This window comes from Prionailurus bengalensis, chromosome B4 (assembly GCF_016509475.1).
Source record: "Prionailurus bengalensis isolate Pbe53 chromosome B4, Fcat_Pben_1.1_paternal_pri, whole genome shotgun sequence".
Lineage (NCBI taxonomy): Eukaryota > Metazoa > Chordata > Mammalia > Carnivora > Felidae > Prionailurus > Prionailurus bengalensis.
Window position 1 is genome coordinate 121,827,662 of NC_057358.1, and position 23,750 is coordinate 121,851,411.

A 23,750-nucleotide genomic window follows, 5' to 3' on the forward strand; every position below is an offset into this window, starting at 1 on the left:
TTCCCCCATGGTCATCTGTTAAGTTTCTCAAATTCCACATATGAGTGAAAACATATGAAATCTGTCCTTCTCTGACTGACTTACTTCACTTTGCATAATACCCTCCAGTTCCATCCACATTGTTGCAAATGGCAAGATTTCATTCTTTCTCATTGCCAAGTAGTATTCCATTGTATATATAAACCACGTCTTCTTTATCCATTCGTCAGTTGATGGATATTTGGGCTCTTCTTTGGAAAAAACATTATTATTCCTATTATTTTTATAATTCTTTGAGAGTTATTCTCAAATTGCATAATTTAGTTTGTTTTTTAAGACCATAAACTTAGAAGTGTCATATCAAAGAGCTTATCGTTCAAATGCAAGATTTCAGTGTTGGTAGGTCCCCGATCCATTTATTTTTGTTTTAGTTTAATCTAAATTTTTCTTACAGACTAAAAGGGAAGAAGAACACAAGCTCATAAAATCCAAGGTTGTGAATGATGAGGAAGTAGTTCGAGTTCCTTTAGCTTTTGCCATGGTTAAACTAATGCAGTCCCTTCCACAAGAAGTTATGGAAGCTAACCTGCCAAGGTATATTGTGTGACAAATTAGAAATGTTCAGTGAAACTCAAAACTTGGTTCTTTCTTCCTGACTCTTGAGTCTCTTTTTGTGAGGAAGAGACGTATTGTCACAATTTGCTGTGATTTAGAATTCTAATTGGGGGGCACCTGGGTGGCTCAGTTGGTTAAGCTCAGGTCATGATCTCACAGTTCATGCATGGGTTTGGGCCCTACGTCCAGCTCTTTGCTGACAGCTGGGAGCCTGGAGCCTGCTTTGGATTCTGTGTCTCCTCTCTCTCTGCCCCTCCCCTGCTCACACTCTATGTCTCTGTCTCTCAAAAATAAATTGGCCTTAAAAATAATTTTTTTTTTAGAATCCTAATTGGGAAATTTGGGTAATGAATAATTAAGAGACCAGAGGATGTCTGTATTTTTATTTGCTTCTGGTTTTTGATTAGTCCTTTTCAATTTTTCATTTTCTAGTATTTTGCTGAAAGTGTGTGCCCTCCTCAAGAACAGAGCACAGGAAATCAGAGACATTGCACGCAGCACTCTAGCAAAAATAATAGAAGATCTGGGTGTGCACTACCTACAATATATTTTAAAAGAATTACAAAGTACCCTTGTCCGTGGATATCAGGTAAATTGCATTATGCGCCTTATATTCATTCAAGTTGGATTGAAGTTCAAATATTTGCAATTTGAACACTACAAGTGATGTTGCCTTCTGTCTGTATTCAGTAAAGTTGATCCACTGAGGTAGTAATCAAGAATATTCATAAGTTTCGGGGCTCAGTCAGTTAAGCATCCCACTTGATTTTGTCTCAGGTCATGATCTCAGGGTTCCTGAGTTCAAGCCCCACGCCAGACCCTGCACTGACATCACGGATCCTGCTTGGGATTCTCTCTCTCTCCCTCTCTCTCTCTCTCTCTCTCTCTCTCTCTCTCTCTCCCTGAAAAATAAACTTTTAAAAAAAGAATATTTACAAGTTTCTAATCAGCATTTTAAAAATCTATTTAAAAATAACAAACAAAAACTCCCGTATCTGATTTTTATAAAGATACTTATAGGCCAGGGTTATATAACCTATTTTTCTCAAATCATTTGATACCAAGTTTTGTATTTTGAGAGTTCTTAAAAATATTCTTATTGAATGCATATTGAATTTATTACCACAAATGTGAATAATAAAGAGCATAGGCATTTGTTTAAGGATTGAAACATACAAGTAATAAAAATAATAGGATCTCCAGGTGGAATAGAAAGCTCTTTGAGTGGTGACGTGGCTGGCTGGCTCCTTACTACTCCAAGTGTTCAGCAACACCTGGGAGCTTGTTAGACACGCACAATTTAGGGCCCTACACCTGACCTATACTGCCTGCATTTCAGTAAGATCCCTGAGTGATTTGAAGTTCAAGAAACACTGTTGCTTGTTCTTTTCAAGTACTCAGTCAAGACTCTGGGTAGTTAGCTTTACCTTCTGTGTCTAAATTTGCTCAAAGGTAAACTTCCTATTCTGTGGGTTCTAAATCTAATGCAGTAAAAATATCAGTATTTATTTGAATTGTCTCTCTTGGTATAGTTTTTTATTTTAATTTTTTTTAATGTTTCCTTTTTGAGAGAGAGACAGAACTCAAGCAGGGGAGGGGCAGAGAGAGAGGGAGACACGGAATCTGAAGCAAGCTCCAGGCTCTAAGCTGACAGCAAAGAGCCTGACACAAGGGGACGAACCCACCAACCCTGAGATCATGGCCTGAGACAAAGTCGGACGCTTAACTGACTGAGCCACCCAGATGCCCCTCCTGGTGTAGTTTTTTAATGGTTGCTCTAGGAATTACCATATACATTCTTACTTTTAACAATCTACTTGGAAACAATATTTTACATCTTCAAGTGGAATGTGGAAACCTTACTACCATACATGGATCCCTTCACCCTTCTTTTGTTTTATAGTTGTTTGTATATTACATCTCTATATATTGAAAACTTTATTGGGCAATGTTAGAGTTTTTGCTTGTAATTGTCAAACATATCTTAACTCAAGAGGAGAAGAATAGTCTATTAGTTTGCCCAGATATTTATCATTTCTACTTCTCTTCTTTCATTTCTGAATTTCCAAGTTTCTTTCTGGTATCATTTCCCTTCAGTCTAAAGAATTTCCATCAGCAGTCTTGTAGAGCACATGTGACGGCAGCAAATGCTGTTAGTTTTCTGTCATCTCTGAATATCTTTTCACCTTATTCCTGAAGGATACTGTCATTGGATATCTGATTCTACATTGACAGTACTTTTCTTTCAGCTTCTTAAAAATGTTGTATCACTTCCTTCTGGTCTTTTGGATGAAAAATCCAGTTATTCAAAACAGTTTTCTCCTCTAAGTCATGCATCGTTTTCTCTGGCTGCTTTAAGAACTTTTTCTTGGCCTTTATTTTTTAGTAGTTTGACTGTAATGTGTCTAAGTTGGGTTTTTAACCCAACTGATCACCAGTAGATACATATGAAATTATGCCTTTAAAGTTCATTCTGGGGGGGGCGCCTGGGTGGCTCAGTTGGTTGACTGTCCGACTTCAGCTCCGGTCATGATCTCGAGGTTCATGAGTTCGAGCCCCACGTCGGGCTCTGTGCTGACAGCTCAGAGCCTAGAGCCTGCCTCAGATTGTGTGTCTCCCTCTCTCTCTGCCCCTCCCTGCTCATGCTCTCTCTCTCTTAAAAATAAACACTTAAAAAAAATAAGATAAAATAAACACTTAAAAATTTTTTTAATTTTTTTAATTTTTTTTTTTTTTTAACATTTATTCATTTTTGAGAGAGAGACAGAACGCAGGCAAGGGAGGGGCAGAGAGAGAGGGAGTCACAGAATTCGAAGCAGGCTCCAGGCTCTGAGGTGTCAGCACAGAGCCCGACACGGGGCTCGAACTCAGGAACTGCAAGATCATGGCCTAAGCTGAAGTCGGATGCTCAACCAACTGGGGCGCCAGGCTAGCTCAGTCGTTAGAGTGTGTGACTTTTGATCTTGGAGTTGTGAATTTGAGCCCCACATTCACTGTAGAGATTACTTAAAAAAAATAAAATCCAATCTGTGTATTGACAACCAATTATGTTTCCTTAGCCTATGATCATTATCTGGTGTTCCCTGTGATAATTTGTAACACTAGAAGCAGTATAAAGAATGCAGAAAGCTTGAGAGGCAACATAGTGTAGTGATGCAGAGCTGGGGCTGTGGCACCAGCTCTGTGGTTTCAAATCCTGACTCTACCACTGCCTACCCATGCAACTTGGGGCAAGTTACTTGATCTCTCTGTGCCTCAGCTTTCTCACCTGAAAAGTGCCGATAAATATAGCACCCTATACCATGGATACAGTGAGCAAGGATTAAATGATTTAATACATGTGAGGTATTAATACAATAATTTTACTAGCCCATAGTAAGCTCTTAGGAATGTTATTAACTATGGTTACTGTGAAGAGCAAAAACTTGTCTATTTCCTTCATAACAGCTTTGATTGCACCCAACATTGGCAAGCTCTTTAATTCACAGGTTGGTTTTTAAAGTTCAAGACTCTTGTGCCTTTTCTTTATAAATCAATGGCCTGGAGGTGCCTAGGTGGCTCAGTCGATTAAGCGGCCAACTTCATTCAGCTCACGTTATGATTTCATGAGTTTGAGCCCTGCATTGAGCTCTGCACTGACAGTGTGGAGTCTGTTTGGGGTTTTCTCTTTCTCGCTCTCTCTCTGCCCCCCGCCAGCTTGTTCCCTCCCTCCCTTCCCCCCCCCAAAATAAATAAATAAACATAAAATAAAATAAAAATAAAATAAAATAAAATAAAATAAAATAAAATAAAATAAATCAGTGGCCTGGTTTAGTCACAGTAGTACACGCCAAGCTTGGTGATATGTTTCTGAGCATCTTTTGTACAAAGTGATCATTTGGTTAAAGTCTTTTATTTTATTTATTTATTTATTTTTTTCAATATATGAAGTTTATTGTCAAATTGGTTTCCATACAACACCCAGTGCTCATCCCAAAAGGTGTCCTCCTCAATACCCATCACCCACCCTCCCCGCCTTCCCACCCCCCATCAACCCTCAGTTTGTTCTCAGTTTTTAACAGTCTCTTATGCTTTGGCTCTCTCCCACTCTAACCTCTTTTTTTTTCCTTCCCCTCCCCCATTGGTTTCTGTTAAGTTTCTCAGGATCCACATAAGAGTGAAACCATATGGTATCTGTCTTTCTCTGTATGATTTATTTCACTTAGCATCACACTCTCCAGTTCCATCCAGGTTGCTACAAAGGGCCATATTTCATTCTTTCTCATTGCCACGTAGTACTCCATTGTGTATATAAACCACAATTTCTTTATCCATTCATCAGTTGATGGACATTTAGGCTCTTTCCATAATTTGGCTATTGTTGAGAGTGCTGCTATGAACATTGGGGTACAAGTGCCCCTATGCATCAGTACTCCTGTAGCCCTTGGGTAAATTCCTAGCAGTGCTATTGCTGGGTCATAGAGTAGGTCTATTTTTAATTTTTTGAGGAGCCTCCACACTGTTTTCCAGAGTGGCTGCACCAATTTGCATTCCCACCAACAGTGCAAGAGGGTTCCCGTTTCTTCACATCCTCTCCAGCATCTATAGTCTCCTGATTTGTTCATTTTGGCCACTCTGACTGGTGTGAGGTGATATCTGAGTGTGGTTTTGATTTGTATTTCCCTGATGAGGAGCAATGTTGAGCATCTTTTCATGTGCCTGTTGGCCATCTGGATGTCTTCTTTAGAGAAGTGTCTATTCATGTCTTCTGCCCATTTCTTCACTGGGTTATTTGTTTTTCGGGTGTGGAGTTTGGTGAGCTCTTTATAGATTTTGGATACTAGCCCTTTGTCCAATATGTGATTTGCAAATATCTTTTCCCGTTTTGTTGGTTGTTTCCTTTGCTGTGCAGAAGCTTTTTATCTTCATAAGGTCCTAGTAGTTCATTTTTGCTTTTAATTCCCTTGCCTTTGGAGATGTGTCAAGTAAGAAATTGCTATGGCTGAGGTCAGAGAGGTCTTTTCCTGCTTTCTCCTCTAGGGTTTTGATGGTTTCCTGTCTCACATTCAGGTCCTTTATCCATTTTGAGTTTATTTTTGTGAATGGTGTGAGAAAGTGGTCTAGTTTCAATCTTCTGCATGTTGCTGTCCAGTTCTCCTAGCACCATTTGTTAAAGAGACTCTTTTTTCCAGTAGATGTTCTTTCCTGCTTTGTCAAAGATGAGTTGGCCATACGTTTGTGGGTCTAGTTCTGGGGTTTCTATTCTATTCCATTGGTCTATGTGTCTGTTTTGGTGCCAGGTTAAAGTCTTTTAGATGGTGATAGAAGTATGTGTCATTTGTCAAAACTTCTCCCTACAGTAATTATGGAAACTCTGAGCGCTCTCTGCAGTACTTCTTAGATCTTATTTTTTTTCTACTATGGTATTCTTAACCATTCTTATTCTTACTGCGCATTTCATTTTAGGTCCATGTGCTGACTTACACTGTTTATATGTTGCTGCAAGGCCTCACCAACAAGCTACAAGTTGGGGATTTGGACTCCTGTTTAGATATAATGATTGAGGTAAGATTTAGAAAAAAGGAGTGTCATTTTCTCAACTGGGCAGTGGACACAGAAAATCGGCTCACAAAATACGAAATATTTATAACCTGTAAAAATGAAAATGATGTACTATCTCATCTCTTAGATTAGCAGAAGTTTAAAAAGCTGACTCAGGTGAAGTGAGGTGGACTCTCTACCATTGCTAGTAGGTCATGAGTTTTGGTATAACCTTTCTGGGAAGAAAGTTGATGTTGTGTATCAGGAGCTTTAAAATAAGCAAAAATATCGACCACTTTTACGAATTTGAGATGTATTTAGTCTGGGGTTTATATAAAAATATGTGCACCAGAGCTTTACGTACAGTAGTGAAAAATTTAATAACCATCAACTTTTAAAATTGATAATGTGATAATTTGGGGGGTGAGATTAGGAAGAGACTAAATTTGCCATACTGCCTTTGTTCATTCATAAAAAAATGTACGTATTTAAACATTTTGAATTAAACACATCAGTTTTGATAAGTTACAAATATCATCAGTTTTTTAAAGGGAAATGAGGCTACTCTTTGGTAATATCCAAGAGGAAGTACCTGTCTCTTATATTATACAATCATATATGTAAATCTATATAGCACTCTTTTATTTCCCCTTAGTAAAAACCTTCAGGTGTTGCGGTATTTGCTTGTCTTTCAGTAATTGGTCCCTGAACTGCCTTGAAAAAGTGAAATCTAATAGAAATTCCTGCCATCTAATTTCAGTCCTGTCCAACTTGTTTTCCTCCGATCTGGATGTATCAGAGACTGCTTGTGTTGACATATCTTGCTGATTACACATAATTGCCATTTGGCTTTTTTCTTTCAAAGATTTTTAACCATGAGTTGTTTGGTGCCATTGCTGAAGAGAAGGAAGTGAAGCAGATCCTCTCCAAAGTCATGGAGGCACGAAGAAGCAAGAGTTACGATTCTTATGAAATCCTGGGCAAGTTTGTAGGGAAAGATCAGGTTACAAAACTTATCCTTCCATTAAAAGAGGTAAGGACTTGAATGCAGTACAGGAGATCCCCACATTACAGCATCATGAGTTCTTAAAACGACCCATGCAGTAATGCTGCACTTGACCACCAGGATTTCATTTGGTATGAAGGGCATGGATACCACATGGCCACTAGCTGGCAGCCCTAGGTGGCATTCTAAACTAAGAACCAGATTCCTGGATGTAAACCATGTGATGCAGAAACAAAAAATTGAAATTCAAGTGAGTTTTATAGTTGGCTCAAGTCAGCAGCTAAGAACATAGCTTTTGAAGACAGATTGCTGCTCCCAGATTGCCAAGAGGGAGAAAAGTGACATCTGTTGAACATATATTATGTTCTCAACATCATGTTTCATGATCTCTTCTAATCTGCACAACCACTCTGAGATCAATGGTACTTTCATCTTACAGATAAGAAAATGTAGGCTCAACAAAAGGTAGAAGGGTCATGATTAAGGAGGAAAGTAAAACGTTACTTGTAGATCTTTCTGATCCAAAGCTTACATTCTTTGCACTGTTTTCGTTCTGCTCCTGTCGGACAGGGACTGTAGTTTACTTACCTTCATTATGTTCTCTGTGCCTAATGTAGGGGTGAACACTCAACAAATGTTATTAACTCATTTTATTATAATTTTATGCACAAAAACTAGAGCAAAACACTATTTAATGACATGAATTAACCTTAATTCCAAATGTTTTGGTGTCAGAATAACTCCATAATTTTTTTTCTACAATGCATTAATCTTATCTAAACCTGAGAATGTTAGGTATGTTTTGAGGATGAAAAAGAATTAACACAGCACATGTATTTTCCATGTATATTATCAAATCCCTCCAAGATAGTTAAAGTTATTAATACCGTGTCCTGTGCAAAGGAATATTTATAAAGTGCTGAGGGTTTTGTTGATATTGATGGTCCTAGATTCCCATTAAGTTCCTATGATTCGGCCTAATGACTAATATCAAACCCTGAGGCTTGGCCATCACAGCACTGTTAGCATGGTTTCAGATGAGTACTGACTGCATTTTGGTAATGTTGTATATGTGCATGTGCTTGCCTATGATGCACTTACAGGGTTGATGTCTTCCATGTATCACATCATGTCTCCAGTCCTGTGCCCTGAGGTCTCACCAACAGAGAGCACAGAGAAATCCAGAGACATACATGATGCTGATAGTGGTTGTCTCTGGGATTGACAGTATGTGTAAATGTTACTTTGTATGCTGTTTGAAATTTTATTAAGGATGTTTCTTTTTAATTAGAAAAAAAACCTATATTAAAAAGGAAATGTATTTTTTAAAAACTACCATCACAACAAACAAAAAGGCAGTTCTGTGTTATCTCAACATGACATTTATGTTTGCCTTTAGATCTTACAAAATACCACGAGTTTAAAACTGGCCCGGAAAGTTCATGAAACCTTGCGCCGAATCATAGCAGGATTAATTGTAAATCAAGAAATGACGGCAGAATCCATACTATTGCTCAGTTATGGGTTGGTCAGTGAAAATCTTCCCCTGTTAACAGAGAAAGAAAAGTAAGTTTGAAAGAAAAAAAAAAAAAAAACTATCCTTGGGTGCTTGCTTCTGATAAACCATTCAGTTTTCATTTACTCTTAAGTGAGTTAATTTAATAATTTACCTTAGTTAAAACACACACACACACACACACACACACACACACACACACACAGAGTAAAACCTTGGATTGCGAGTAACTTGTTCTGCAAGACAAGCAAACATTTCTAATAAATTTTAACTTGATAAAAGAGTGACGTCTTGCAATATAAGTAGTACCTGATGCCATATATCACATGATCACAACTGAGCCAACGGTTCTTGAAATTTACTTTGATATACAAATGCTTCGGGTTACAAGCATGTTTTCCGGAATGAATTATGCTTACAAACCAAGGTTTTACTGCATATGCATGTTTACATATATTATACAATTACATAATTTATAATACATGTACAATTATTTATGTGTACATATAATTATATACATAATTAATACATATACAATTACATACTTGTATAATATATGCTATATATATTTGAGTTATGAGACGGTTCTCCTTTGTGGTGTTTGGGCTAAAGCCCTTCCAGGTGATAAATATCAGCATGAGATGATTTTCTGATAAATGAGTAAGTTAGCTGTGACAGCAGCCAGTTATTTATTGAATCAAAGTTAGGATAGATTTTAAATACATAGCTTTTCTTCTGATTAAATAGATATCTAGACCTGAAAAGGTTTTAAAATACCTCCTTTGGATTTTGCTTTTGGGTTCTAAAAGAAACTCCTTGGCATTTGTTTTCAAACATCAAGGGAGTGTCCTTTTACTGTTCATCTTAATTTAAACCTGTGTTCATCAATCTGATTTCTTTTTCTGGGGTTGTTCTACAGCTTTGATCAACAACCTAATAATCTTTTTCTCATGGTTGAAGGAGAAAAAAAGCTCACAGTGAATAGCATACTACTTAGTGCTGGACTCCAGTCACCAGACAGGGTCACGTGACTTAGAGTGCATACAGTGTTCTTGCCCCTGTTTTTCCTTTGTGATTGACAGAAACCCAGCAGCCCCTGCACTGGATCCACGTCTGCCACCCCAGAGCTGTCTTCTGCTCCCCCCAACTCCAGTTCGAGGTGGGCAGAAAGCTGTTGTGAGCAGGAAAACCAACATGCACATATTTATTGAGTCTGGACTCCGGGTAAGAATTAACCCTTAAAGTGTGATTTGCTGCCCACAGTGAGTATGCCTTTCAGTTCTCTGCTCATTCCCACTGTAAATGCCTTATCAGAAATAAATTACAGGCTATTTTTTTGTTTGTTTGTTTATTTAGTTTGAGAGGGAGAGACAGCGTGAGCAGGGGAGGAGCGGAGAGAGAGGGAGAGAGAGAATCCCAAGCAGGCTCCACACTGTCAGCGTAGAACCTGATGTGGGGCTCAATCCCATGAACCATGAGTACATGACTTGAGCCGAGATCGAGAGTTGGACACGTAATCAGCTGAGCTGCCCAGGTGCCCCTGGGCCATTTTTTTAAAGGTGCATTGGTCCATTTACCATTTCTCTCTTCTAGTACTTACTTTGATGATATAATGGTCTCAGGGTTAATGATTCTGACCTAACATTTATTATGGGTTCACTTTGATTTGCCCATGGGCATCTCTAAATTATTTTGAATTCTTTTTAAAGATGTAAGTGTCTAAAAACACAAATCTGATCGTTTTATTTCCTTTTTATTACCTTCATTGGCTCCCATTTTTCTTGAGAGCCTGGTCTTTCATCTGGGCTACAGGGGCCAAACTTTGTATTGTACCATTCCCAACACACAGCTCAGCCACACTGGCTTCCCTTCAGTTTCATAGTCTCCACACTCTGTCACTCCAGGACTTCACCACGGGCTCCTCCCTTTGCCAGGGTCCCCACAGAACTCCCAAAGCACACTGCATTTACAGTTAATTATTTGCTAGAGTCTCTATTCCTGGTTAAGATCCATCAGGCAGGAACCATGTTCATCTTGATCATTGCTGTGCCCTGTGTGCCAAGCCAGTGCCTCGAATCAAAGTAAATCCTGAGTAATCATTTGGTAAATGAGCTCAGCATCTCAGCTGCACAGTGAACTCCCACCTTCTTCACTTACTGAGAGTCTCCCAGGCCCTTTACCATTCCTTCAGAATTTTTGTCGCTTCAAACGGAAGCATCTTAATGTTTCATGTATCTCTCTTAAAATCATTTTACCTTTACCTAACTCATTTGGTCTTATGGGCAACTGGTATGAAATATCTTTTTGAATCTTTTAGCTGCTACATCTGAGTCTAAAGACTTCCAAGATCAAGTCTTCAAGTGAACCTGTTCTGGAAATGTTGGATCCTTTTGTATCTCTCCTCATAGACTGCCTGGTTTCCATGGATGTGAAGGTGAGCTTCTGTTCCTTCATGAGAACTGTGTTGCACAAAATACCCAGAACTTTTAGGCTTGTGCTTCACAAGATGATGGAGTTTTTAAGTGACTTTATGATATTGTGAACGACTTCTGTTCCCTACATTACGTTGCTTTCCAGCCATATATTTGGATAGCCTTCAACAGTTTTACAGGCTCTGGTAGATACATTGTACTTATTTCATTGGGTCCTTGCAACATCATGAGGCTGAGTAATGGTGTCACCATGTCAGCACTGATCATCTCCATCATCCTTGTCACTACTGCCCTCACTGGTGTGAATCCTCATAACAACCTATGAAGCACATATTATTAATGCTTCTGTTTTATCAGTGAGAAAAGTAGGCTATCAGCTGACTTGGCCTAGATCACAGATCTAGGATATCAGTCCGTCAGACTCCAGAGCCGACACATCTCCCGTTTCCTGACTGCCTGTCTTATAGTCAAGGTGCCAGGAGGTTAAGTAACATCTCTGTAGTTGAATAGGTAATAAACTGCAGAGCTGGGATTTAAGCCCTGGCCTTTGTGACTCCAAAGACCTTTCCTCTATGGCTTCATCTAATCCAGCCCAAGAAGACCTTACAGCAACCAGAGCAGTGTGGGTCTATTAGGCACAGCTGAACTAGGTGAAGTAACTGATCTCAGTAGTCTCTAAGGTTTGAGCCGGAGGTCAAGGATTCTCATGTCATTGCTTGGTCCCAGCACACTTTTTTCATATCTTTTGCAAAGCACTTAACTATATTAAATTGTAGTGTATTGTTCTCATGCTTAATTTCTTAGCCAGCTGTCTGCTCTTTAAATAGAGGGACGGTGTTCTCTTTATCTTTGTAATTCTGATTTTTAGAGTGCCTTGTATACGGTTGCTTAGAATGGATTAAAGTACCATTCTAGAAAATAGAAAAGTCATTTATAATGTATCTTTCCAGACACAAAAAAAAGTTGCTGAAATTGGCCAATTCAGGATGCCTGGGTGACTCAGTTGGTTAAGCATCTGACTCTTGATTTCAGCTCAGGTCATGATATTACAGTTCATGAGTTTGAGCACCACATTGGGCTCTGTGCTGACAGTGCAGAGCCTGCTTGGGATCCTCTCTCTCCCTCTCTTTCTGCCTCTCCCCTGCTCTCTCTCTCAAAAATAAAAAATAAAAACATTGAAAATAAATAAATTGGCCAGTTCTTCCAGTCATTGACTCATATAGGTTAAGAATATGGTGCACTCTTTCTTATTTACTTGCATCACCTTTATGTGCCTTAGAGAAGCAGTAAGTTCTACCACAGGGAATAGGAAATCTCCTTCTCTTCTTATGCTTTTGGTATATGGTTCTTCTAGAGTGGGCTGAGCAGAGTATTTCATTTTTTCAACTTGATTGCTTATAGAGTCTACACAGCCTCAGGTGCTTGACTGTTGGGTTTGATCACTACATAAATTGGTTGGTTTTGTTTTTCAGGTGATCACAGGTGCTTTACAGTGCCTGATCTGGGTCTTGAGGTTCCCTCTGCCTTCCATAGAAACAAAAGCAGAACAGCTGACAAAACACCTCTTCCTGTTGCTGAAGGACTATGCAAAACTTGGAGCTGCCAGGGGCCAGAACTTCCACCTGGTGGTAAATTGTTTCAAGGTGAGGTGTTTTTAGTTATACTTCGAAAGAGCCAGGACCAGGTTTAACATCAAACTTAGGTTTCCTCATTGTCCTTTGGTCCTGTTCAGAATTTTTTCCAGATTAATTTGCTAAGGCCAGAGGGTTGGTATCCTGTGTGAAAAAGCATTGATGTTGTATTAAAGCCTTACCATTTCACTGATTATTCATTCGTGGGATGTCCTGGCTATTAACCTCACTAGTTTAATTTACAGTGTGTGACCATAGTTGTGAAGAAAGTGAAGTCTTACCAGATAACCGAAAAGCAGCTTCAAGTTCTACTAGCATATGCTGAAGAAGACATTTATGATACTTCAAGACAGGCCACTGCATTTGGTCTTCTGAAGGTATGGTATCACCAGAATGTTGGATTTTACAGTTTGTGTGCCTCAGATTAGATACTTAGAATAATGTGGAACAAAGTATTTTGACTAGCTGTGGATTTCCAAAATTAATTTATAAACATTGTGATGATTTTGATGGATTAATGGTAATCTAACATACCTACTTATTAAAATGTTTGAACATGAATTCAATTAACACTTCCAGAGCCTTCTATAAAAGTAGAGGAAAGTTTAAAAAATGCTTGTATTTACTGTATTGGACTTTGTGGAGCTTTTTTCTTTTTTTAATTATAAAATACATAAAATAAAAGTCACTATTTTAACCATTTTTAAGTGTATGTTTTTTTTCTCTTGAAGGTTACTTTCATTATTTTTGAAAATTGCCTATGACTGCTTTAACAGTGCATCAGCTTAGAACCATCTGCAGTAGAACATGAAATGAGATGTCTTCCTTTTTTATTTTAGGCCATTTTATCAAGGAAGTTGTTAGTCCCAGAAATCGATGATGTCATGCGGAAAGTATCCAAGTTGGCAATTTCTGCACAAAGTGAACCTGTCAGAGTCCAATGCAGACAGGTTTGTAGAGAAGAAGCCTTATTCCCGTAGCAAGTGTTGGGTCCTGTCTTCTCTGTTCCATATTTAGATAGACAGATGTCAACATTGACTGAATTCTGAAGATAATTTTGTGTCCAATTGTTGCTTTATTCTGAGACTCAGGAACCCATTTACTTACCAAGTGTGAGAAGCATGTCTGCTCTGCCTTAAGGGGATTTCAGTTAACAAAGAGCATTTTGAGAATAACCCATCACATGTGGAATGTTTCAAATGGATAAAGATGTATATTTTCCTTCTGTAGCATGATAGCCTGCACCAAATATTTCCATCCATTGGTCCAGTCATCAACTACTTATGCGTATTACTATGTGCCAGGTGCTGCTGGAAAAGCAGTCAACAAAATTTTTATAGTCCCTGTCAGATAGTGAAATTTTAAAGTACACAGGCACAAAGCAAAAATTCCACAGGTATTTAATTACAGGCATCCTAAGTGCCAGGAGGGAGAAAGCACTGTCATATTTCATTATTTATAAGACATACCTTTATTTATATACTTCAAAGAAAGAAAACACTATGACACAGTGGTAAGATGCCATCAATTTTAAGATACATCCCAATTTCAGATCTGTTAAAATGTGAAAAACTGTGCTGCTTAGAATTGACAAAATATGGAAGAGTAGATGATAAGAACATATGATCAGGTTGAGGACCACCCTGGTGTTAGAATCAGGAAGGGCTCTCCTGAGGATTGGCTTGTCAGCAGAAATGTGAAGGAAGAAAAAGGCTTAGTTTTCCAGGTGAAGGGAGCAGCCAATGCCTAAGGAAGGTAAGCCTTGAGGTAGGTAAGGGCCTTACTTATTAGAGGAGATAAATGAAGGTTAAGTGAGGTGGGGAAGGGAGCCAGGTCAGGCAAGACCTCGTGTACTTGTTAAAGATTTATTTAGGGCTTTATTCCAGTAGCAGAAAGCTATTGATATATAATAGCTTATATATAAATACTTATATTATTTTATTAATTACTTTTATTAATAAATTAGTACAATGGTTTGAAAGAAGATAAACCAGGCATGGAATTCTGGCACTGTCACCTGAGCATGTTACTCACCTCTCTGTGCCAACTTCATTCTCTTCATCTGTAAGATGGGGATAATATCCCCTACTTTCCAAGAAAGTGATGACAGTTAACTGAGGAACACTTAGCACAGTGCTTGGCATATAGAATTAATTGACGTATAATTAGTAAATGAATTAGTATTATCTGTATTAATATCAATCATCATTGTCATTCTTATTCAAGGGGAAATACAGGGGTGAACCACAGTCCGTACTCAGTCCACCATACCACACTACCTATGGAAGAGAGGAGCTTCCAACACGTGAGCTTAGATCTGGAGCCCAAAACAACCATGCCAGTGGTAGGCTAGGACTTCTAATCAGGCACTTGGGGCAGGACCTGAGTAAGTGAAGTAGGAGAAGAAAGGAAAGCGTGCAGTTGACTCAGGAGGATTGATCAGTCTTCTGAAAGGTCTTTGTAACTGAACAGTGTATCAGCAGGTTAGGAAGCAGAAATCCTGGAGAGATAGGACCCAAATAATCATCTATGTGACTTCTGTTCGTAGGTTTTTCTGAAATATATTCTTGACTATCCCCTGGGTGACAAATTGAGACCAAACTTGGAATTCATGCTTGCTCAACTCAAGTAAGTTTAAGCCATAAACTACATAGGGGCAGAAGAGTAGTTTCCTCTCATTTTATTGTGGCACCTGTCTGGAAAATGACAAAATCTAAACATCTGAGGGTGTTATCATTTGAATCATTGACTTGATTATCAAACAGTGTACATGGCTTCATGTGACAGTTGTGTAAGTTGCTTTTCGAATTCGGTCTGACCACTGATTTTCATTAAGAGTCTATTTAAGGAGAATGGTAAAAATCTAACAGAATCACATTTAAAGCTGAATAGTAGCGTGATAGATTTACATAAGTATTAAAATTGGGAACATGGATTTTTTTTCTACTTTTTAAGAAACAGACTAACACCTTAAAACAATGTTTAAAATTTTTTAAAACAATTATTGGTAATTGAAAAAATACTAACAAGTCTATCTAATGTTCTTGCCTTAGTTATGAACATGAGACCGGGAGAGAGTCTGCCTTGGAAATGATCTCCTATCTCTTTGACACATTCCCTCAGGTACCTTGAATCACAGACTGTAGTTATGTTCCCCTTGAGCCCTGGGGGCCCACAGGGAGCCTCCCTTGTTTGGGCATCTATAAGAATTCCAGTCTGAGTGTGCTCTTAACTGCCTGTTTTCTTCTAGGGACTACTCCATGAGAACTGTGGAATGTTCTTTATTCCTCTTTGTCTAATGATGGTGAACGATGATTCTGCCGTGTGCAAGAAGATGGCATCCATGACAATCAAATCTTTACTCAGTAAAATCAACCTTGAGAAAAAAGATTGGCTCTTTGATATGGTTACCACCTGGTTTGGAGCAAAAAAGGTTAAGGTTGCTTATAGTTAAATTTCAATGAAAAGTCTTAGCTTTTGGTATTCACTTTAAATAAGAATACATCTTAAACATTGTTGAATTTTTCCCAAATTTTATTTTTTTTAGATTATGTTAATAATGTACTCTTGCTGGGTGGGGGGGATGGGTTAAGTAGGTGATAGGGATTAAAGAGTATCCTTATGATGAGCACTGAATAATGTATAGAATTGTTGAATCACTATATTGTACACCTGAAACTAATTGTATGTTAACTATATTGGAAATAAAATTTTAAAAATATATATATATTCTTATAGTAAAACTTCAGGAAATATAAATTATAGAGAGTAACATAAAAATCACCTGTAGTCCCACTACATGATTGTCAGCCAATGACACTGCTATATGAATGTATTGAATGTATCTAACCAGTCCCCAATGATGAATATCTTTGTTTTCAGTTTTGCATATTCAGTTAATGAAATGTAATGTTTGTCAGTGATTATATCCACTTGCTGACTTGCCACCATCAACAGTGGCCCATGTTTGTGGAATATAAACGTGTTGTATCTTAATACTGACTGTAATACATATTAAAGTTAGAATGGGGGGGTATTGTATGCAACTTCCAGTTTTTTAATTAATTTTTTTTTATTGAAATATAATTGACACACAGTGTTACTAGCTTCAAGTGTATGACATTGATACTCGACAATTCTGTATATTATTCAGTGCTCATCTTGATTTTTTTTTTTTAATTTAAAATGGGAGAATGTGGGTAATGATGAGTTCCATTTCTTTTTTAATGTTATTCTTGGGTGTGAAGATTCTCTATATTTTTCATTTTAAGCCACCAAAGATCCATATTCTATTGATTTCTGGCATTATAAAGAAATATTGAGGGGTGCCTGGGTGGCTCAGTCGGTTGAGTGTCTGACTTCGGCTCAGGTCACAGTCTCGCAGTTCGTGAGGTCAAGCCCTATGTCTGGCTCTGTGCTGACAGCTCGGAGCCTGGAGCCTGCTTCGCATTCTTTGTCTCCCTCTCTCTCTGCCCCTCCCCTGCTCATGCTCTGTCTCTCTCTCTCTCTCTCTGTCAAAAATGAATAAACATTAAGAAAAGACTTAAAGAAGAAATATTGAAGACAGAGTCATGCCCATTTTATGAATTTGGAAATGGCGTACCAAGTGGTGTTATTAACATTGTCTTTCTGTGGTTTATTTTTGGTAGAGCTTAAATAGGCAACTAGCTGCCCTCATCTGTGGCTTGTTTGTGGAAAGTGAAGGAGTCTCTTTTGAGAGAAGACTTGGAACTATTCTTCCTGTGATTGAAAAGGAAATTGATCCTGAAAACTTTAAAGATGTAAGTAATTTGCCAGAGAATAAAACTTGTGCTAATTTTTGTAGTTTTACTTAAGGTGGTTTAGCTAACAGCTTAAATATTATGTGTGTTCAAAAATGTTTCTTAATGAAAGCAAGAATTCAGTGTAGCTGGATCTTCTTTTTAAAAATGAGATTTAAAGTAAGTTATCTTCCATAGTATGTGAAGATCGAAGTTTCTCCAGCAGGGGGATTTCACCACCCCACTGCCAACCCCGCTAGACACTTATCAACACCTGGAGACATGTTTGGTTGTCACAACTGGAGCGTGGAGGGTGCTACTAGCATCTAGCAGGCAGAGACCATGAATGCTGCAGATCAGCCTGTAGTCCAGAGGGCAGCACCCACAACAAAAAATTGACCCAAAGTGACAGTAGTACTGATAGAAACCCTGAAGTTGTCTCAATGGATTTATATCCATCCTGTTTTTAGATCATGGAAGAGACTGAAGAAAAAGCTGCAGATCGCCTTCTGTTTAGTTTTCTTACACTGATTAGTAAACTCATCAAGGAATGTAATATTATTCAGTTTACCAAGCCCTCCGAGACGCTGAATAAAATCTGGAGTAAGTATTTCCTTTTTATTTACATCTAAAAACAAACACATTAGTTGTGACAGAATTACTAAAAACCAATTTGGGGAATTAGAGTATGAATACTTAGAAAGTCTATAATGTCAGGGGAAAAGTCCATGAGAAAAAGATTTAAAAGACCCTTTCAAATTGATTATAGTGAAAATGTTTCTAGGAAAAATAATATGTTTATGATTTCACAAGTAATACATTTCATTTGTAAAAGAAGGAATATTAATTATGGGAAAGTAAAAGAAAGGAAAGTTTTTCAAAGTCTTCCTTGCTGCTTGGTGTTAATTTGGTATATATTTCCATCCAGTCTGTCTTTTTGTTATATATAGACACAGGTTTTTTTTTACAGAGATTGCATAATTCCATATAAACTTATATCTTGTTTGTACCTAAATAAGAATATTATACTATAATACACTCAGTAGAAAGCTTTTTAAAATAGCTGTAAATAGTCCACCATGCAAATATGCCATGATTTAGTAAACCATTTAACCCTTGTGAGACACTTAAGTTATTGTATATCACTCTTTTTTTTTTAATATATATATTTATTTTTGAGAGAGAGCACATGAGCAGGGGAGGGGCAGAGAGAGGGGGGGACATGGAATCCAAAGCAGGCTCCAGGATCTGAGCTGTCAGCACAGAGCCCAACACGGGGCTCAAAGTCAAGAACCATGAGATCTTGACCTGAGCCAAAGTTGGACACTTAACCTATTGAGCTACCCAGGTGCCCCTGTATATCGGTCTTTAAATAACAAATAAGATCCTAGAATTTTTAATTTAACATATTTAATCTTGATTAGCCAATAGGAAACAGACATTGGAATGAATGCTTTAAGTACCCACCTGTTTTAAAAGAATTCATGATCCTATGGAAATTACTAAATTACTATACGGCCTACTCTGGTATGATTCCACAGAGACATGGCCAGATTATTAGAAAATACATATAGAACAAAAGTAAAACCATGTTTATGAAATGTATAACAGCATAGACTAAAACTCAGATATGATATGGTTCATCCAGAATTTTAATCTTGTTCCCTACAACCCACAAGGCTTTTCTACTGTATTTTCCAAGTGTAATATATGGAAAGTGGCCATGTAACATAAGAGTGTAAGGTTTGGGGCCAGATCAAGCTAGGGCCCAGGCCTGGTTTTGTCTGTTACAGCGTGGTGCCTCATCTGGCCCCTCTGAAACATTTCCTCATCTGTAAAATGCAACTGACAGTTGTAAGGTCATAGAACTGTTGTGAGGTCTAAATGAAACATATGTAACACACTGAGCCCTGTGCCTGGCACACAGAAAGCCTCAATAAATGATAACTCTCCACCAATTTCAATAACTATTAGGAACAAACATGTGCCTGTATACAAATTTATATTACCTAATTTAGAAATTGTAAATGTTACAGCCAAAAGATGTTGTTCATCTTTGGTTCCTAAATCCAAGCATGTAATAGATAGCGAATGCCTAATCTAATCATATTTACCACCAAAGAGCTGGGAAAGCTGTGAGACATCTGAAAATGCATTTTGGTTCCCTTAGGTTATGTTCATTGTCACCTGAGACATCCACACAGCTGGGTGTGGCTCACTGCAGCCCAGATTTTTGGATTGCTCTTTGCCTCTTGCCAACCAGAGGAACTTACTAGAAAATGGAAATCTAAAACAACTAAAAAGAAGTTCTCAGAACCTGTAGCAGTAAGATTTCTAACAAATGACCTTGAACAAAAGGTAAGGTTTCTCTAAAACCTTTTCTTTGTGATCTATGTGAGATGTTCCTTCTGGTTCATGTAACTATTTGGGGGTTGGCCCTTGGGAAAAACTCTGACAGCTGACTTGTTGCACGTTTCTGTAGGTGTGCTGGGAACTAGAAAGGGTCAACCTCAAGGCCAAGGTTTTTCAAAGATAATTTTTAGACTATCAGTCTAGTCCACTTCTGTTGTTCATCTTCTATTATTGGTTCAAGTTCTTTATCAACACTGGAAAATAGTATTTATTAAAATGAGAGCAATACTGTCTATCCCGCCTCCTTCATAAACTGTTGATGACTGAGATCACGTTCATGAAAATCTTAGGTAGAGACCACATTACATCCATCTCTGATTTCCTAGGGCCCAACACAATGCCTGACTCATAGTGGAGACTCCATAAATAGTGAATGATTGGAAGATGGAGGGGGAAAAAAGGAAAAAAATACTGGACTGTTGTAAAGTTTCCTGCTAATAATCTGAGGGATTATTAATATCCCCAAAGCTTGAAAATATCCCCTTTATTTGAGCTAAAATGTTTGTGGCAGGTAGAAAGTAGAGACCTTCCCTCTCCAGACCTATACAAGTCATTCAGAACAAAATCTAGCACTTCAGTTATATTATTATGGTTGGTTACTTGGACTTTTTAAAAACAATCAGAAATACCCTGCATAGTGTCTGCCAGTGTCCATTTTCTTTTCACAGATGAAAAGTATCTCCCTAGCCTCTTGCCATCAGTTGCATTCCAAGTTCTTAGATCAATCTCTAGGAGAACAGGTCAGTATTGTCATCCTCCTGGTTTAATAGAAGTGATCTGTTCTACCAAGTCTAGGAATAGGCTTACATTTGGTATTTGTGGGGGGTTTTGTTGGTTTGTTTTCCTATTTTAATGCTTGGGGAATTAAATGAAATATAGGCATACACTGAAATACATGTTCAGTTATAAATCTAATCAACTCTGGAGTCTATGTTGGGGTTATTCTTGGCTTCATTTAAAATGCCCAATAAAGATGGTGCAGTGAGAGGCTGACTGTTAATCTTTTCATGTTCAGTTTTAACCATCTACTCAACGTTGTGACCAGCTTTGAAGGGCTTTGGTTGGTTGGTTGGTTGGTTGATTTTCATTGTCCCTATAATGAACTACAGTACTGAATTTCTTTCCCTTACCCCTGGAAGTTGAAGAGAAAGCAGTAATAGTTATGTTACAGTGTGGTGTGAGAATTGTCTATCCTTAACTGAAGGCAGATAAATCACTAAAAACTTTGTTTTCATACTATAGAATGTAACTATAAGTAAATTGTGAATATAGAGAAGCATGTATAAATATGCAGTAAATGTAAATTACTTTTGAGTAAGGTCTATTCCCTTTATTTTTTCCTCCTTTGATAAAGCCATTGGGCTGGTAGATGAGATACACAGATGTGGTATCTTGGTATGAGCAAGACAGTTATTTGTGACTCTTGTCATTATGGACACAATGGAGCAGCAATACAGATTAAGTGATGGGACACAAGAAGCTAGGTGAACACTGTATCCAAAGAGTGATCTCAAGTAGGATGCCATAAGCCCTCATATTTCCATCACTTTTTATATGGAAATATAGTACCCTTCATTATATGGCAGGGCCAGAGAAAGAATGGATAGCTATTCAGTGGATAGTAAAGTGAAGCCAAAGAAATCCTACCAGGGTAGATAGCAGGTGGTGTCTCACAAAATATCAGTCTTAATAGAGGCTAACAGATACAACCATGGAAACTAGGGACAGGAAGGGATTTACTAGTACTAACCCAGGATGAAAGAAATTAATGGAATTCAGTTCACTGTGATCTTACGGTGAGTTAACTGTGAAGTGGCTGCCACAAGGGGAAAAGGCCTCCAAAACTGGGACTGTCTTTAGGGAGACCAAGCTTCCAGAAGGAAATTATAATCTTGGCATGAATTCTCGATGGCCAAGCTAACCTTGGACAGTATGTGGGATTCTGAGTACTACATTTGGAGGAAACTTTTGGCACACAGCACTCCCAACAGAGCAGCCAGGATGGTAAAGGAACTCAAAAGCAACTTGACTTCCTCCGTCACATAATCAATGTGAAATATCTATGTCAGAGATTTCATGGATGTCAGAGTTAGGGACTCACTATATGGGTCCATTATTATAAGACTAAAATTGGTCCCTGGGCTATTTATCTGGATCACATGATTTGAGGAAGAGCTCAGTGTTTAAGAACTTAGGCTTGAATTCTAAAGACCATTCAATCTTGGCTGACGACTTGCTTTGCCTTTGGGTGAGTCACTTAGTAACTCTGAGCCTTGATTTTCTCTCCTGATAATAGTATCTAATAGTGATATTTTAAAGTTGAATTAGAATGCTGTATATAGAATCAGTGCTCAGTAAGTGGAAACTGTTATTTCTATGAAGAAATTTAATAGAGGAGGGATGAAAGTTCTCTCAAAAATGTAAATGGATAGTCTAGAATGAAATTATTTACTTATTCTTTGTGACCTTAAAAGGTAAAACTAGGTCAAGTAGATAAGTTACATGGAAATGGGTTTGGGTATACTATAAGGTAGAACTGAATTATCAAAAAAATGGAATAATCATCAGTTTAATAGTGCAATACCTGTTTTGGGGGAGTTTTTTCCTAATTGTAGAATACCTATTTTTTACTGAGCCATATCTGTTTCACAATCAAAGTCCCAATTCCTCCCTTTCTCTCCCTTCCTTTTTTAAAGGTTGTTAAGAATTTGTTATTTGTAGCCAAAGTCTTATATTTACTGGAATCTGATTCTGAGGATGAGCAAGGTGAGATAAAAGAAGACATGGAAGAACAAGCAGCTTTGGGAGATGGTGTAGCCAGAGAGAAAATAAGAAAACGCAAGTCCTGTGCAGATGAGGAGATGGACTCTGACAAAGAAGAAAACAAGGAGGCAAAGGAAGAGCACAGCAAGCCAGCCACACTGCTGTGGTTGATCCAGAAGTTGTCCTGGATTGCAAAACTGGAAGCTGCCTACTCACCTAGAAACCCCTTAAAGGTGCAGTGAATGTTCAGAATGCCTGAAAGTAGTCATTTTTTTTTTAAAGTATTTCAGTGGTATTAGTAATGCTCCCACATCTCTAGAAACTCTTCAACCAAAAACTGCAGCAATAATATCTGCCCCAAAGAGACCTTTTCTGAATTGTTTATATGGCTGCAATAAAAGAAACACTTCAGATAACAATGAATGATCTGTACTTTCAGAGAACATGCATCTTTAAGTTTCTTGGAGCTGTGGCAATGGATCTTGGAATAGACAAGGTGAAGCCGTATCTCCCAGTGATCATAGCTCCTTTGTTCCGAGAACTGAACAGCACCTATTCAGACCAGGGTAACTGCAGCCTGTTTTCTGAATACTTGTACATTAGATATCCTCACTTCTCTCCTAAATGCTTCCTTCTTTTCTATCTTCCTTCCCTGCCAGAGTTTTAAGAAAACTTGCTAGGTATCAAAACAATAGCAAACAAGTAAGGCATCTTTGTTTTATCTACGACTGCCTTCTGTGTGCTTCCTCATGTCTAAGAGTGATGTTTCTCTCCTAAAAGATGTTTTACTCCTAAGCATAGATGAAATATTCAAAGAAAACTGTAAGTTGAGGTGGTTCTAAACCCCATAGTGCTATGGACAATAATGAACAATAAAATGTCATGGTATTCTATTATTGTGAACTGTAAGGCAAAAGTATGAAATACTTTAAAAATATGTTGTTTACTTTTCCTATATGTCATTTTCCTTGCCTGGGCATTTATTTGTACATTTCTCTCACTGATCCTAAATTCTCTTTTGATGATAGGAAAAGAGGGAATGGGGGTTGGAAAGAGGAGGTAAAGTAGGTATTAAGTTTTAAAATAAAACAAGTGAGTATCAAAGCAGGAACTATA

General features: G+C 37.9%; 1 protein-coding gene across 2 annotated transcripts in view; it reads left to right on the forward strand.

Moving 5' to 3' along the window:
• The window catches only part of UTP20 (UTP20 small subunit processome component), a 107,305-nt gene that overhangs the window by 82,014 nt on the left and 1,541 nt on the right, over positions 1-23,750 (forward strand). For both annotated transcript variants that reach the window (XM_043562315.1, XM_043562314.1), the window contains exons 42-60: positions 434-573; positions 1,027-1,183; positions 6,040-6,138; positions 6,980-7,147; positions 8,520-8,686; positions 9,719-9,860; positions 10,954-11,070; positions 12,541-12,711; positions 12,945-13,076; positions 13,539-13,649; positions 15,248-15,327; positions 15,753-15,822; positions 15,950-16,132; positions 17,349-17,480; positions 17,930-18,062; positions 19,630-19,817; positions 20,540-20,611; positions 22,568-22,867; positions 23,074-23,200. In XM_043562315.1, the coding sequence (XP_043418250.1) occupies positions 434-573; positions 1,027-1,183; positions 6,040-6,138; positions 6,980-7,147; positions 8,520-8,686; positions 9,719-9,860; positions 10,954-11,070; positions 12,541-12,711; positions 12,945-13,076; positions 13,539-13,649; positions 15,248-15,327; positions 15,753-15,822; positions 15,950-16,132; positions 17,349-17,480; positions 17,930-18,062; positions 19,630-19,817; positions 20,540-20,611; positions 22,568-22,867; positions 23,074-23,200 (2,689 nt within the window). The remainder of the gene's footprint in view (positions 1-433; positions 574-1,026; positions 1,184-6,039; positions 6,139-6,979; positions 7,148-8,519; positions 8,687-9,718; positions 9,861-10,953; positions 11,071-12,540; positions 12,712-12,944; positions 13,077-13,538; positions 13,650-15,247; positions 15,328-15,752; positions 15,823-15,949; positions 16,133-17,348; positions 17,481-17,929; positions 18,063-19,629; positions 19,818-20,539; positions 20,612-22,567; positions 22,868-23,073; positions 23,201-23,750) is intronic.